Here is an 18136-nt window from a genome sequence, read left to right as displayed (position 1 = left end):
TAAATTAAGTCATCATAAATCAACCACAATGAAAGCTAAAATAAAGACCTCCTACTATGGAATTGTAAATAATATTTTTAGTTGCATCATGCTTTATTTTATTTAGAATACATCAAAATTGAAATTTTTAGAGAGACTAAACTGAAAAAGGAGTTTATTAATCTATGGGCATTTTTTAGCAGATTATTTTCTTCTTGCTTTTTTTTTTAAAAGTGTTACCTTGCTCAATGACAAGTAGGCTGTAAAAAAAATTTTTTTAGGATGGTGACTAGTCTTGAAAGGAAACATTTGGCTGTGATTATTAATTTGTTTGTTCCATAGAGTATAGGGAAGGTGCTTGACGTGTCTTGTCTGACATTATCATAAAGGGGTTTATTAAGAAAATTGCCTGTAACTTGTACCAATCTGTGGTTTCTGCATTTTCCCTTTGGCTTATGCTTTCTAATTCCCTGGTCCCAAACCACATCAGTTGTTTCTTAATTTACTTTAAAGCCACATATCATCATGACAATGTCTGTTACTCAAGACCCCTGAGTCCCTTGCCAACCTCAGTGGTTATTTAATATAATAGCAGAGATTATGTAATTGACAATGAAATTAGATCTCAAGCTGATACCAAAAACAGTGACCTATCCTTGGTAGATATCTAGATCTTGGGTTTGTTCTGGCCCTGTCCTTTACATTGTCTAAAATTCTTAGATTACTTTACAAAATGATTTCCTAAAAACATCAAGTACAGCATCAAAATCACAATATTCTAAGATTAGCATTGCTTAATAATAAACTGGTTTTTCATTGATAATTGTGACAGAAACTATTTTATCTTATTTTTAGAATTTCAATTTTCTATCTTTTTGTATGTTTATATCCACAATTTTGGTCTCATGGGTATTGTTTGTAAAAATACAAATATTGTTTGTCTTTTTTACCCAGTTGCATTTTGTCACTCAGTTTTTATAGCAATTTTTATTTTAAGTGTATACATTAAGAAAGCATCTTTTTACTTACCTAATATTTTATTCCAATTTAGATAATTGCATTAGTTTATATAAATTTAAGATAAAATTTATAATATTTAAGTTATAAAAAGTATTCCTAATTTTTTTTCAATTTTACGGATTTATTCCCCATATTCTTGAAAGCTTCCAAACAAAAAATGAGATTGCCAAATTCTGGCTAGTAAAATTCAGGATCATATTATGCCTTTAGAATTAATTTTTAATCTTTTAAACAAACTTATATGAAGTATCTGCATAAGTAATTTTGTTGAAAGTAGAAAAATTCATGAGTGATTCTCATTTAATGTACATTTTAATCCAAGTATTAGATATTTCTTCCTTAATCAATGGGAATAAAAATATTTCATAATTCTCCTTTCCCTAGAACTTTTTGAAAAATGTTGTCTGCCAACTCTTTTTCATTAAGAAAAGCACACATGCAAGCATTTATAGCCTCAAAGAGTAGACTGCAAATATAGTTTTAGATGTAGCACTTCTTACCTTGAGATGAGGTTTCTTAGCCAGCATCGTACACTGCTGTTTCTAACATTAATTTCTCATTCCCCGGTAACCTCACTACTACCTAAAAATGTGTTCCACTGGCTCATAAACAATTATATCATCAATCCCCTCTGTGTGTAACAAGAGACCTTAACCACAGAACTGGGAAATAAAAGGAAGAATTATGCCAGAAGTAACAAGGCTGCCAGAAACCTGCTTTGCAGTGATTGGCTAAATGGGGCCAACCAGTTGAGTTTCATTCATCAGACTTGTTGAGTTAACCTTTACAAGCATTTTTTTTTTTTCCATTTTCTCTATTTTTCTTTTCTGGAGTCTCCTTTGATTTCATGCTGGCTTTTTAAATTGAGGATAAAGTTAATTCACTTAACAATGCCACAGCTGGAATTAAGTATTCCTCTTCTCCTACCGCCAAGGGGAGGGGCCGTTGCTGGTTGGTGGTGTCTTATTGGATGCCCAACACCCTTGAGGGCTGTTGCTGAATCAGTGGTGCCTCTAGCGACAGACAAGTTAACTAATTATGAACATATGGTTTGGCAGACACCTTGTTAGCTTGCTGCTGCGTAGGTGTTTGGAAGGAGGTAAAGGGTAAAGTTTGAGGTAGAAGGTGTGGTTAAAAGTCCCACTGACAAGCCTGGGGGAGATTTGATTGATCCTAATCTATTCTTTTTGTCAGGAATCAGCATGCTTCTGGCAGCAACAGCTTGGTAATAACAGAGATTTGTGGCCCTTAAGCTCTTGTGGTGATAGTCGGCACACGACCAGTCAACTGGCTCCTTACAAGCCCCCGTTTAATTGCCCACAATAGTGGGAACAGAAATGAGATGTTAGGTCAAGGTAGAACACATGGCCTACCTGAAATGGTTCACAACGATCTGAAGCACAGATGTCATCTTTTATTGGAGTCATTCTCTTATAACGTGATTGCCGTGGAAGAAGCCTTGAGGAAAGGGCTGCAGGAGAGCCTTCGGTAAGAGCCATGCAAGTACACTATTTATACTTGAATTACCTATGGGAAAAGGCAGATGTATAAAGATAAGGGGAAGACATATTAGACTGAATTGTGACTGGGTCTGATGAAGAATAAAGTGGATTTCCCATTTTATGAAAAGGAAGGGTCTTGGGAAATTAATAGTGGATAGCTTGAAATATTCTTTAAATTCTATGTCTTACAGGCAACTTGGAAAATCACACACCTCTAGTATTCGGCTGCATAGTTGTAACCAAACATATCTTTTCTATTATCCACAAATTTGTATATTGTACTTGTACTTGATATCCATCACTTATACCCAAATATTTAGGGTGCTATAGTCTCTGTACCATAAAGGCTTCCACTCAAAATTAGCCACAATCAATGGGGTATCTCTGGTTTTGTTCATTGATTCTTAGACCTGTTATCTAAGTTTTATAAACTTAAACTAAAACTCTGAATTTTCTAGATACAAAAACAAAACCAAACAACACAAAACAAACAAACACAAAACCTCCATGCTATCTATGGAGGATTAGTTTAACTACCAGGAAACTCTGCTCTTTAAAGATTTGCTAAGTAGTTTCAAATCATTGTCTTTTACTTACTGATTTTCTTGTGTCAGTTGTTCAGGGTAGTATAGACAGTACACATATTTTGTAGATCACTTGAAAGAGCATAGAGGGGTGCCTAGGTGGCTCAGTAGGTGAAGTGTCTGACTTTTGATTTCGGCTCAGGTTATAATCTCGCTATTCCTGAGTTCGAGCCCTGAGTCAGACTCTGTGCTGACAGTGCAGAGCCTGCTTAGGATTCTCTCTTTCCCTCTCTCTCTTTCTCTGTCCCTCCCCAACTCATGCTTGCTTTCTCTTTTACTCTCTCTAAATAAATAAACTTAAAAACAAAGAAATAAGTAAATAATAAATAAAACAGCATAGATAATTATATAAAAATGATTATGTAGCCTCTCTTACTAGATTGTCTTAATGACTTTACAGTGAACTCATAGATGGGAGGAGACAAGTTACAGATATGATGAAGTAGACTCATATCTATGTTCTGCCATTACCCAGGATACACATGAACAGTGTTGAGTGTGGGTGAATGTGTGTGTGTGTGTGTGTGTGTGTGTGTGTGTGTGTATGGTCGTTGTTTGGTTTCCTGAGAATGGTTTATATAGACTTTCTTTTTTAAATTAGCTATAATTCATTTTAAACACACAAAATTCCACATTTTGCTGAAAATACACACAGAAGAATCTTGGAATAAGAAAGATAAGAAGTGGGACAGTGTGGAGCATGGAATCCATCATCAGATGGTTTGGGTCAAGCCTCTAATACTCAGCAACAGTGTGGCCTTGAGAACATTGTTAACTTCTCTAGGTTATGGTTTCCCCATCTGTGAATAGCACCTCACCTACCGGATCTACCTCAGGGGCTTGGTGTAAGGATGAATTGAGTTAATGTACATAAACCTTTTAGCATCAGGCCTGGTCCCATTTATGTGTGAATATATGTTCGCTAAAAATGAGACAGAGAGTGACATGCATTATCCTCACATAGTTCCAACAGTGTCTTTCAGTGGCCTGATGCCTCGGAGTGTATTTCACTGAAACAGGGAATCCAAGAAAGGCGAGACTCTATCAAGTCTAAAAGCAGAGCTTATTTAGGACATTAGGTAAAGAAATTGCACAGGGCAAAAGAGTTAATAGGGTCTCTTAGGTGAAGGGAAGTTTGCCTCAACCCCATACACTGAGAGACAACTCTGGGAGCTCACATATCAGTGCTCTATCTCCTTAGAGCTTCTAATTTTTTGAAAAACACCTTCAATGGGGCCAAAACAGGATTTTCTCATCAGATTAGCTGATAGGTCTGATTAGCTGATTGGTGCCACTTGATCATGGTGCCTTGCATACAGCAGGTATTATATGTTTGCTCATGAAACGAATCCTATTTTTCAGAGCCTTTATTTCAGCTGATGGAAGTTAATTGAGCAGATAGATCAAGAAAAAGATCAGACCCCAAAGAGTCCTAATTCTTTAGTAATGAACTACCACTAAATCCATTTTTGTTTGTTTATTTTGTTATGAAATTGTGAGCTAAGAGGAGTGCCTGCAATGTTTTATTTTAGGCCCTGGGTGTGTCCATTGGTTCACTTTTTCTTATTTATATAAATGTCTGTTACCTACATCCTGGTCGTTTGCTCTATTGCTTGATCTTTTATATTAAATCATTGAAATCATTAAGATAGTTTATTTTAAAGGGAAAATATCTATTTGGATCTTGTATAAAGAGAAAGCTTTCTATCAATATTAAGAATACCTGTGTGTTTTCCATAGAATCATGTGTAACATTTGGATTATATATTCCACTTGTAATAGACAAATTTAAAAAATACCTTTTCCTAAGTATTATCTCATGTATATATACTTATCATTTAAAACATATATGTTCTGAGGCACCTGGCTGGCTCAGTTGGTTGGGCATCCAACTCTTGATTTCTTCTCAGGGGTCATGGGTTCGAGCTCTGAGTTGGGCTCTGCACTGACAGTGTGACTCATGCTTGGGATTCTCTCTCTCTCTCTTTCTCTCTCTCTCTCTCTCTCTGCCCCTCCCCAGTTCTCTCTCTCTGTACACACACACACACACACACACACACACACATACACCCCTACCTTCCCCGGGGCAGCTGGGTGGTTCAGTTGGTTAAGCATCCGACTTCAGCTCAGATCATGATCTCACGGTTGAGTATGAATCCTGCCTTCTGCTGTCAGCATTTGGAGCCCACTCTTGATCCTCTGTTCCCCTCTTTCTGTCTCTTCCCTGCTCGTGTTTACTCACACACTCTCAAAAATACAAAAAATAAACATAAAAAAAACCTGTATCTTCTATTTGTCACCTTAGAAATAAGAGTTTATAGCTTTAAGATTTTACCAGGATTTACTTTACACTGATGTGGAGGGTTCCCACCTAGGTAGCTCAGTTGGCTAAGCTTCCCACTCTTAATTTTCGTCTCAGGTCACAATGTAGGTTTCAGTTGCGTTGGTAGCATGGAGCCTCATTAGGATTTCTTCCCATCTCCCTCCTCCCCCCCCACTTGCTCCCACTGTCTCTCAAATAAATAAACTTAAAAAAATAAAAATAAACCAGAAGTGGGAATTTTAGGACCAGAGAGTATTTGTACCAGAGAGCATTTAGACCATTGAATTCAATGCCATATTTTATTTATGTCTACAGAGGAGAATGAGGTTGATAAAGGTGATACTCAAGTTCACACAATTGAGACCAAAACCCAGAATGTCTGACACATGTTTCTCATGTGAAAAGCTCTATTTGTATATTTAAATTTTTAGAATAATTGAATAGAAATATACAATATACTTGTGAAAAGAAATCAAGTTGTTACTACTTCAATTTTATCTACAAATAGAAGAATCTAATCTTGCTTAGGAATGTTTTATCCTTTTAATGCTTAGCATAAGGAGCCATTCTTAAATCAAACTTCCTACATTTATCAATTGTCTCAGAATCTCAAGAATTCATGGTGGGTAGAAACTTTTATTGAACTGAAGACTGAACAGAACTAGGACTCTCAGATTGTACTTCATAAAATATCTAAATGGGGGCGCCTAGGTGGCTCAATAGGTTAAGCGTCCACTTCGGCTCAGGTCATGATCTCACCCTTCATGGGTTCAAGCCCCGGCATTGGGCTCTGTGCTGACAGCTAGCTCAGAGCCTGGAGCCTGCCTCAGATTCTGTCTGTATCTCCCTCTCTCTCTGACCTTCCCCCCACCTCAGAAATAAATAAAACCTTTTAAAAATTGAAAAAATAAAATAAAGTATCTAAATGATTAAAGTTTTTCTCAGTAGAATTTTATCAGAATTCACAAAAATCATTTTCTATGTTAAAGCAAACAAGGGACATCATATTTACTTGAAACTGTACCATTTTCTACATTAAGAATTATCTAGTCTAGTGATGGTTTTGAACTCCTTTTTGAGGAAGACTGGGACTTCGATAGCGAAAACTTGAAGAGGTAGTGAGAAACAAAGAAGTGACTGAGAACCCGTAGGCAGGTTTCTGAGTTTCTTCACTCATATTCAAAAGGGCAGTGTGGTCATTTAAAAATATGTTTACAACTTCTCTGACACTCCTCCCTCTAAGAGATGTAACCTAATGCTTCTTTCCTTGAGTAAGGACTAGACTTGCTGATTCCCTTGGAACAAATAGATTATGCCAGACACTATCACGTGGGTCACTTTATGGCTTCCTCATGAAAAACATCATGGCCTCTGCCTTGCCATCTTTCTAGGATCCCTCATTGTGGAGGGAGCCGACAGCCATATCTTGGGGACACTCAGGCAGCCACGTGAAGGGGCCCATGTGAAGAAGTACCGAGACCTCTGTGAACAGCTGTGTGGAAGCAGATCCTGCTATCTCAGCCAAGTTTGAGGATGACTGTAGCCCTGTCCCATGGTTTTAACAAAGGTAGGACAGCAAATTCTATAATTCCATTAAATATTAGTAAGTACTTAATGATAAAAATGGCTCAGACCTCTAGTAAGTATGAGGAAGTCAGAATAAACAGAATTCAGAAGACTTCTTTCCTGCAGAATTTCAAAAAATTTTAGGGATGCCTGGGTGGCTCAGTCAGTTAAGCGTCTGACTTCGGCTCAGGTCATGATCTCACGGTTCATGGGTTTGAGCCCCACATCCGGCTCTGTGCTAACAGCCAATTCAGAGCCTGGAGCCTGTTTCAGATTCTGTATCTCCCTCTATCTCTGATCCTCCCTTCTCTCTCTCTCTCTCCCTCTCTCTCTCTCAGAAATAACTAAAAAAAAAAATTAAAAAAAATTAATATGATATACACATCTGAATCTGGTTGATCCCAGATTCAAAAGGACTTGACTGACTTCATTTGATTCCAAATCTTGAAAGGATGCTTTTCTAAAATTTGTGGACCTGACTTGCAGTAAAGAGCTCTTTATCACTAATTAAGTGGCAAGACATTAGCATCAATGATTAAAGGGTAGAGCCCGGTCTCTCAATATAGCAATGGATTGTACATGTGCGAGGGATAGATATAAACAGGGTTATCAGTAGCTGTTCAGTGTAAGATGGATGTTTTAATAATATGTGACTTAATAATAAATGGTTGGGGCGCCTGAGTGGCTCAGTCGTTTAAGCATCTCACTTTGGCTCAGGTCATGATCTCATGGCTGTGGGTTCGAGCCCTGCGTCAGATCTGGGCTGACAGCTCACAGCCTGGAGGCTGCTTCAGATTCTGTGTTTCCCTCTCTCTCTGCCCCTCCCCTGATCACACTCTGTCCCTCTAAAATGAATAAACGTTAAAACACTTTTTTAGGGGCGCCTGGGTGGCTTAGTTGGTTAAGCGTCCGACTTTCGCTTAGGTCATGATCTCGCGGTTCGTGGGTTCGAGCCCCGCGTCGGGCTCTGTGCTGACTGCCAGCTCAGAGCCTGGAGGCTGTTTCAGTCTGTGACTCCCTCTCTCTCTGATCCTCCCCTGCTCACGCCGTCTCTCTCTCTCTCTCCTAGAAATAAATAAAACATTTAAAAAAAACTTTTTTAAAAAAAACATGATTTTTTCCTATGCTGTATACTCTCCTAAACGCTTCTGAATAATAAAACTCATTTTACAGATCAGCAAACCTAATTTCAGAAGAACGGTTAATCGCTCGAGGTAGAAAACTGTCAAAATGGCCCAGTGAGGAATTCAGTGTTTTGTTGTTGGTTTTTTTCCCCCCATTATGTGGCCAGGCTGCCTCCAAGATGATCCTGGCAGATCCATTCTATCTGGATTTCTCAACTTCTCTACTTACTCCAGTTACTCATAGCTTCTTCTGTATCATCTCCTATTCTTCCTCCTTCTTCAATGACTATTAACAATTTCCGATCCTTTAGGAATATTTTTCTAACCAATATTTATTGATTGTTTATTATATTTTAAATACTACATTTACTATACTTTGTAATTTACTTGTGAATAAATGGAAAGGTAAGTAATTTCTTCAAGGTCATGCAAATTTTGAAGTTACTGGGATTAGAACTTAGGTCTGACTCTGGTACCCATGCACTTTACCACTGTGCATATTTCTATGACCTATTTTATGCAAAGTGCTTGCTCCTGCAACTGACTTAATCTATTTTCAGTACTGTTTGTAGAGCCCTAGCATACACGACCATATTTCATATATTAATATTATGTGTCACTTTTCATTTCACAGAAAATTATATATACTGTGGATTTAAAGTAGTGCTTGATGCCAGCTCTAAGTACCTCCATATGTATCCTTAAGCAGTTTTGATCACTCAGTGAGGGTAAAAAATATAATTATTAAGAACATAAGCCTCAAATGTAGATAAAACTGGATTCAAATTCTGACTCTGTCTTTAAATAGCTATAGCACCTTGGTCAAGTTGTTTAGCTGTTCAGTCTCAGTCTCTTTCTGCATAAAATAGGAATGTTAACAACCTTACAGGATTCTTGCAAAGATGATATGATAAAATATACAGAGTGCAATGCATTTATAATTTTGTAATATGTGGAAAATAATTAATATATCTTTGTATTTCATTAATTAACACTACATCTGAATTTTTGCTTAATAAATTTTTGCAAAGGAATAGAACAAAATAAATACTTGTATATCCCAATTGCCATTATCCAAAGACAAGCTACACAATATGACCATAATGGATTCTTGCAGAATCAAATTAAAAAGCACAAATCTAGCAATAAATTGTCTAAATTTTTAAAACTGAAAAATACAATTTAAAAATTATAGAAATTCAGTAATGGAAAGAACATTAGAGATTCAAGTGACTCAGATCATTAAATTAAATTAGTGTCCAGACTCAGATTTCCTGATGGTCTTGTCCACAGAGTGCTTTTCAAGTTAGCAAGATAGTCAAGTAAGACTGAAATGTGGCAGCAATATGGAAGCCATACTTCATAGCCAACTAAGATTTAGGAGTTGGCCACTTATAACCCATATGGCTACAGGTTTTGTTTTTTTTAATTTAAGGTCTATAACTTCCTGATTTCTTCTTTCTCCCATTTATTTCCAACACACTTTCTCAATAAAGTGAAGAGGCCTAAGATCATAAAAACTCTCTTTCTCATTTGTCTTCCAGCCTAAGATTTCTTGAGTGAAACAAGGCCTAGAGAGTCATCTTGTTGCCTTGATCAAAAGATCATTGAATGAGTCTATCAGGGCTTGGACAGTTCATTTAGGGAAGTATATATCTGTTCTCAGTTTGAGGAAGTATATGTTGGCTCTCAGATGTTTCAGTATTTATCTAGCATGGAGTAGTGACTGAGAGTCAGTATAAAGCATCCAAACTCTAGAGTAGATATTTCAGATCAAAGTCTACCTCTACCACTCATTAACTATGAATCCCAGGACATATTTCTTCGATTATTTCTATGTCAGTTCTCTCATTTGTGAAATGAGAATAAGAAGAGTATCTAAATCAAAAGTTTGTTCTAAGAATTAAGTGCATTTATGTAAGGTATTTAGATTAATTCCTTAATTTAGATTAAATATAGTAATATTTACACTACACATGCTGATGTAGTTTGAATTCATGGCTATCTCACTGAATAAGAAAATTTTTATTCAAATTTTTAAATTCACTTTGTTGTTTCTAATTTTATAGTTTTGAATATTTTCATGGCTCATGAAAGATGCCTTCTTTATAATCAGGATTTGTTGAAATAGGAAAGGAGACAAAGGGGCCATTTGAGCACTGAGTCAGCATTCACTGGCAGACTGTAGAATACAGTGGAATCTCTGTTTGGACCTGGTCAACATACGAATTTTGGAAAAGAAAACAGGTTGCTCCATTTTTACTTTTATTGCAGTAATATCATTTTAATCTCCAGATCCTCTTTAGGCTGTTAATTTTTGGCCGATGGGAACACTGTGACAAATTGTTTTTCTGCCTATGTTATTTATCTCTATCTCCAGAGAAATATCTTAGAGACCCAGACTGTAGTATTCAGAGGCAGGCCAAAGTAGGTAAATAACAGTTATCTTTATTTGACGTTATGGGATCCTTGGAGGATCTATCTTGTTCACTTTGCAATCACTTGTGAGCAGTGCGATGTCTAGTATCATGCCGCTCATTTAATATATGTATAAAAGAACTTGCCTTTAACTGTGTCGAAACATGTATCTAAGGTGGAAGAGGATCTCTGTGATGGAATATCTGTTGTCAACGCAGCAACTTCCCTACTCTATTAAATCATCCTGCTATGGTCTATATCAACTTTATCAAACATTTCTGCTTTCTTCAAGGCTCCAACAACCCCCAGCCCTTTCAAAGTTGGTAAATGATCTCTTCCCTGAAATTCATAAAAAGAATATAAATAATCACAGAGGACTTTCCCAGGTTTCTTGATGCCAGGCATTAATTAACTTTCTTATATCTGTAGTTTCCCTGTTTTTGTTTTCCTTGCTTCTGTAAAGAAAGAGCCTTTTTTTTTTTTCCTGTTTAAGGCTTTTACTTCCATTATTAATAGATCAAATTTCATCATTTCTTCCTGGGAAACTTGCATTAGTGATTGTCTCAGATGGATTCTTCTCATGAACTTTAAATACGTTTGTCTCTTTCACAAAAAAAAAAAAAAGTGATGGAGCACACTCAACTCCTTGGCGTTTTCTACCTCTTACCTATTTCCTTCCATTGTTTTCATTTGTTTTAAATTGCTCAAGGCAGCACATTGTCTGCTAAGAAGGAGGAATGGAGAGTTAGTGTTCATTGGATACTAAGTTTCAGTTTGGGAAGATAAAAATTTTCTAAAGACAGCTGGTGGTGATGGTTGTATAAAAATGTAAAGGTAGTTAATGCCACGTAAAAATAATTCACTTGTTAAGTTTTACATTTATGTATATTTTACCACAATTTAAAAACAAAACAAAACAAGTTGCTTCTGATGAATGTTTCCATTTCTTCATTTTGCATTAACTCTTAAACTCATTCCAATCTGCCTTTTACTTCCATTATTTTACTGAAGCAGCCCCTGCTAATGAAACAGGTAAGTTTCATGTTGATAAATTCAATGGGTGATTTTCAATCCTTATCTTAATTGACTTCTCAGCAGCATTTGGTAACTTTTTTCTCATTGAAACCCCTTCATCCTTTCTTTCTTGACTTAACACTGCTCTTTTTCTCCTCCAATCTTATTTTTCTCCCTGTACCTGACCATTATATTGAGATTTGTCAAAATTCAATCCTAAACCTTTTTACCTTTGCTTTGTACCCTTTTCCTAAGTTTTCTCATCGATGTCCATGCCTTTAGCTACCAACTAGATGCAGGGAACTATAAATAACATATATCTGTGTAGACTTTTTTCTTAGCTCTAGATGCAAAAATCTACCACCTCTTTGAATCCTACTAGGTATCTTCCAAACACTTCAAATCCAACATACACAAAAGTGAACTCAGGAATACTCTCAGAAGCTCCCTATCCCCACTGTGGCATTCTGTTCAGACCCCCTCCCAAATGTGAACCTTTTCCAGGGTGTTCTCACACAATTAGTGACACCACTATCCACTATTTCATCTTATAATCCATCCTTGTTTTCACATTGTTATGATGATAAAGACTACAATCTTTACTAAGTTCAGTATAGCATGTGCTTTATCTCTATCTAGCACTTTTGGTCTCTCACTTCTGCATTCTCTCTCTCTCTCTCAATTCCAGTTACACTTACCTCAGAGACTGAGGCATGACCATCATGACACACATAGCTGGAGGTCATTTCCAATTTTCATTCATAGCCCAGAATTTATTGAACTTTGCTCTATTCTTTATACTAAACTTAGTTGGAAGGAGAAGGCTCATGGCTGGCACTGTACTTACCTGCCTTCTAGTTTCAAATAGATGCTGATATGGCCAATGTAGATAACTAACTATCCAGGTGGGAAAGACATGGAATACAAACCTCCAGAACGGAAAAAGAGATGCTTTTAGTAATCAATAAGTTCCTTAGGCATAAGAGTGGGACCAGTCGGTATAGAACACTACTGTAGGAAGCCCATATTCACAGTGCTAAAAGCCTAAGCAAGCACATATTATGTGTCATGCACTATCCTATATCTTGGCCATTTCCTTAGTAAAGTAGTATTCAAAGGAAGCTAATGTGATGAATCCAACTATAGAACCACTTAAAAGTTCTTGCAAAAGCTCTGTAGAGAGTCACCCCTTCTGGAGGAATCCAGGAAAGATTTCACAGAGATGACATTTTAGGTGGGGCCTGAGGTGAGATAGTAGTTTGCCAAATGGAGAAGGACAGATGGAATTTTTAAGGGGAGGGAGGAAAACACAGATGGAGTTTATATTTGACTACATGTTTCATTGAAAAAAAAAAAAGTCTGCAAACCTGATATTTTATCTTCAAAGTACACAATTGTCTACCATGACATAGCGTTGGGAATAACTTTGCAATAAAATATTACCATTTATATGATTTAAAAATCAAAACGCTTGGGCCACTGGTCCCTTTCCCGCCAAACAGGATGTTGCCATTAGGGTGACTTGCATCCTGCTGAAAGCAGTATGTCTGATGTTTAAGGCACAAAGACATTGTTTAAAGAAGCCTTACGATTTTGAACAAACTGGCCCAGCAGGGCGATTTGAACCTGCCCTCCCTAACAGGCACAACAGCCTGTGTTTGTAAACAGAGCCTTATTGCACTAGTGGGAGCGACACAGAACAGTGTCAGCTCATTAATTGGGTGTCAGCTCCCTGCAGGGAAGAAAGCTTAATGAGTCATCTCATCATAAAGAACTGGAGCTCAAGGGAGGGGCGAATGGCCTAGAGAAAGGGAGAAAGATTTGTCCAGCAATAACTACGGGTATAGAAAAGCCTGAAGCCCACCTGTTGGGATAAAGAGAGAGCAGCATTTGGGAACGGATGGTTTCTCTGTATTCTGCTATTCAAAGGGAAACCTGAGTTTATGGACTTACAAAATACAGCAATTACCAGTGTGCATATTCATGGGTGTTGTGAGTGTAATAAATTAAAATGATTCAAAACGTATTTTCGTATAAAGTTTGTGAACTTTTTCTGTTGTTCTGTTCAATATATAAATATTCTCCAACTTTCCCACACAACATCTTCTCTAACAAAGCACATGCCACTCACGGCTTGTTTGAAACTCAAATATGATCCCGAGGCCTTCCTCAAACATCATGAAAACATGTCAAATTTGTCTTATGTCTCATAGTCCTCAGTCATTTAAAAGCTACTCCACAAAAAATTCCTTAAACCTGAAGAAAATCTCTTTTTGGATTTTTATTTTCTAATGTAACCTAATAATCACATAAGAATACCCGGTTTTCACATAATCCTGCAGGCTTACACCTGACCTTAGTTCACTACTAGGACACTATGTTTTTCTACTTTGGGCCACTGGTCTTATTAAGTTGTGCCATCTTTCAATATTAAAAAAATAGTAGCCCATTGTTGTGTATTCCCCCCAATTTATTTACATTTTTACGTTGCTGATGTATTTTCTCCATGAGATTGATTAATAAATTGAATTTTAAATTTCTTTCTCGTTTCACTATTTTTCTCAGTCCTAAGAAGAATCTCAAAATCTGTATTCTTTGCTGATTGCTTTCTCAACCATAGTAGCTTTTCCAGAACTTTCCCCCTCATATCAAATCACTAGTTCTTCTTTCTCTCACCCTCATCAACCTCCTGACCCCACACATGTTTTAGCAGTTAAATGTGTCATGTGTTTTGCTGAGAAAATTAGGGAGATTTAATTATTCATCAATTCCATAAATCTCCCATTTTCTTCTCTCTAAAATAAATCTATTGTTGTGGTTTTAGGTAGGGATCTAGGTTCCCTCCCCTTAAAAATGGATAGGCTTGTGACAGCTTTGACAAATAGGTGGAAGTGGTGCTAAAGAGAGGTGGGTTAAAGAAAACCATGAAGCTTCCATCTTCTTCGTTGAAGCATTCCTTCATGGAGACCTAAGCTGCAGTGTTAGAAATTCTACTACACTGAGGCCACCATCCTGGAGAGTTCATGCAGAGAGGCCAACCACGTGGAGAGGCTCTGAGATTATATGGAGGGAGGAAGCCATTGGAGTCATCTCTGCCCAAGCATACGACATGTGAGTGAAGAAGCCTCCAGATGATTCCAGCTCCCAGCTTTTCAAATCTTCCCAGCTGTGGCTCTAAAACTTGTGGAACACAAAAACAAACCATGCTTTCTGAGCCCAGCCCTGATTCTTTATGCGCAGAATGTATAAATATGATAAAATAATTTTGTTTGGGAGTAGTTTGTTTTGCAGCAATAGGTAACTGGATCATCTGCCTACTACCAAGTCTTCCTTCAATGAGTAGGGAACCTTTCTATACACTCTCCAGCTTTTGATCTCTCTCTCTCCATTAATTGCCCTTTTCTTGTCTTCAAATATTTTGATAAGGATTCTATTGAACCTGTAGATTGCTTTGGGCAGTAGAGACATTGTCATAATATTAATTCTTCCGTTTCATGAACATGTATATCCTTCCATTTGTTTGTGTGATCTTCAACTTATTTCATCAGTGTCTTCTAGTTTTTCAGAGTACGGGTCTTTCACCTCCTTGATTACATTTATTTCTAGGTTTATTATTTTTGATGCAATTGTAAATGGGATTGTTTTCTTATATATTTTTATATGGCTAGATGAGTTTTGCTAGGATTTTTTAATCATTTACACAACCATGGGCACAAATGTTATTTACCTGTATTTTTATTTTCTTATGATGTCATTGTCTGGCTTTGATTTCGATGTAATATTGGCCTCAGAGAATGCATTGGAAATTGTGCTTTCTTTGGTTTCTGAAATAATTTGTCAAAGCTTTTTACTATATTTCATTTAATAGTATGTTTTCACTTTCATTTAATATTCAATTAATGTTAAATATTTCATTTAATATTTATTTCACCCACTCTTTGTGGGAAGATTTTTAATTACTTAATTTTCTTTATTGGTTATAGATGTATTCTGACTTTCTATTCCTTCTTGAGTCAGTGTTGCTAATTTTTGCCTTTATAAGAATTTGCACATCTTGTCAAAATTGTCCAGGTTAGACAATTGTTAAAATTGTTTGTGGTATTTTCTTATAATTTTTAAAAATTTATTTCAGTTAGTAATAATGCCCTTCAGTTATTCCTGATTTTGGCAATTGGAGTCATCATACTCATTGTGTGATTTATATGACTTTCATGTGACAGTATACAACTTCTTACCTCGTATAAGAAATTTCCAATAGTATACTTTTTTTTTTTCTGTTGGGGCTTTTGTGCTATTCTTCAATTATTTTTCAAAGAGATTTTAATTTAAAGCATTGTATTTAGCCAAGTAGTTGCCATGTTGGGTGATGGTCATTTTGCGTGTCGTTCCAGATTCCCATCTGAGATAGTTTCCTTTTGACCTGAAGTACTTCCCTTACATTTTTGTTGTGGTGGTCTTTGTGGACAGATTCTTCCCTTCACCTTCACATGTAAAAAGTATTTTTGCTGGGTAAGGAATTAGGGATTTACAGTATTTTTCTTTCAGCTTTTTAAAGATGTTGCCCCACTGCCTTTTGGCTTCAATTGTTTCTGACATAATGTTTGCTGTTAGTCTCATCTTTCTTTCTGTGCATGTAATGTGCTTTCCCTTCATTTGAAAAATTTTTAAATGGCTTTATCACTGGTTTTAAGTAGGTTGATTATGAAGTGCATTGGTGTAGTGTTGTTGTTGTTGTTGTTATTGTTTGTGTTTGTTTTGTCTTGTTTTGTGTTTTTGTTTTTTCATGTTTCTTGCGATTTGGGTTCACTGAGCATCTTGAATCTGTGAGTTTACGGTTTTCATTATATTTGGCACATTACCTACCATTATTCTTTTAAAGTTTTTTGTGTCCTGCCCTTCAGGGACTCCAATTTCATGCATATCAGATCATTTGAAGTTGTTCCACAGGCTATCAGTTCTCTGTTTATCTTTTTAAATATTTTTTCTTTTTGTTTCATTTTGAATACTTTTAATTGCTGTCTTCAAATTCATTAATATATTCTCCTGCAATATCTATTTGTCAATTATGTAATTCAGTGTATTTTTTCTCAGACATGGTAGTTTCTTTTCTTACCAGTTCAATTTTTTATATCTTTCATATTTCTGTTTATCATACTCATTTTTTTCTTTAGATTATTATGCATATAGAATGCAGTTGTAATAACTGTTTTTATGCCTTTGTCTACTAATCCCATCATCTGTGTCATTTCTGGGCCTGCTTTATTTAATTTTTCCCCTTATTATGAACTGTGTTTCCTACTTCTTTTTATGGTCTGGTACCAGAGGTTATGAATTTTGTCCTTGTTGAGAACTGCATTTAAAATAGTTTATTTCCATAAATGTCCTTGAACTTTTTTGAGGATGCAGTTACGTTACTCGGAAATGGTTTGATCCTTTTCATTCTTACTTTTAAGATTTAACAAACATGACCAGAACATGTTTGGTATAGGGCTAATTTTTCCCCACAGCTAATGAAGAAAAACCTACTGAATACTCTCTTCAATGACCTATGTATGGATTATGGGGTTTTCTACTCTGACGGATGGGAATAGGAACAGAAATTATTCTGTGCCCTCTTTGAATTTTAGAGGTTATTTCCCCTCTTTCAGGTAGTGCTTACTATGGCCTTGGGCAGCGTCCTCAAATAAATGCAGTTTAATCAGCTATTCAGTACACAGCTGAGTCCTCAAGGGAGACCCTTTACTGATTTCCAGAGTTTTACTCTGTGTAGTTCTCTTTTCTCTTGGACTCTGCCCTGTGAGCCACAGCTACCTTGACCTCTCTGGACCCTAAGATCTCTTTTCTCAATACGAGGAGGCTCTGTCTGGGTTTCCTGTTCCTGGTTTGTTGCCTGGAAATGTTCAGACATTCAGCTAAAATGACTGTATGGCTTAACCTCTTTCATTTCTCATATTAGGGATTGCTAGCTTTCATTACCTGATGGACAAATATCTTTAGAAACAATTTTTAAAGTATATTTTATCTAGCGTTTGAGTCGTTTCAGTCATGAGATCTGTCTGGTCTCTTTTTGTCCATCTTGGTCAGAAGTAGAAATCCTTCAATATGTCCTGTTCATTTTTATGAACTTTATTAAGTTCATATTCTCATTAAGGTTATCTCTAAGAAGTATGCCATTACTCTCTGTTTTTAATCTTGATGCAACATGGATGTGTATTTTCTACTTGTCTACTATGTGCAAAACGCCAGGCTAGGTGTTGGAAATACAACAGTAAATAAAATAAGTGTGTTATATTGGGGGATTGACAGTCTGAGAGACAGGCATTAAGCGCATATAATCATGAGTGAATGAGTATGAAATAGCAGGCTAGAGGATATCTTGATTTGAATCCTAGTGAGAGAACTTACTTCCTGAGTAATTTTGAGCAAGTTGCTTAATTTCTTTAAATCTAAATTTTTCTCAGAGGAAAATGGAAATTATAATAATATTTATAAGTATACAATAGCTCAGTGAGGATTCAATGAGATAAATTTTATAATGTAACTAGCATAGTGTCTCACACAAAGTAAATGATTAATGAAATATTTACGAAGTATTATGAAATAAAA

General features: G+C 36.3%; 1 protein-coding gene across 1 annotated transcript in view; it reads right to left on the bottom strand.

The window, feature by feature from the left end:
- Nucleotides 1–2498, bottom strand: part of GMNC (geminin coiled-coil domain containing) — a 41672-nt gene extending 39174 nt beyond the window's left edge. The window contains exon 1 of the mRNA XM_077754520.1: nt 2373–2498. Within this exon, the coding sequence (XP_077610646.1) occupies nt 2373–2498 (126 nt within the window). The remainder of the gene's footprint in view (nt 1–2372) is intronic.
- Nucleotides 2499–18136: the final 15638 nt, after the last annotated feature.

Source organism: Crocuta crocuta, unplaced genomic scaffold, assembly GCF_008692635.1.
Source record: "Crocuta crocuta isolate KB4526 unplaced genomic scaffold, BGI_CrCroc_1.0 scaffold70, whole genome shotgun sequence".
NCBI classification, from domain to species: domain Eukaryota; kingdom Metazoa; phylum Chordata; class Mammalia; order Carnivora; family Hyaenidae; genus Crocuta; species Crocuta crocuta.
Note: the sequence above shows the minus strand (reverse complement) of the source record. Positions and strands in the feature narration are given on the sequence as shown.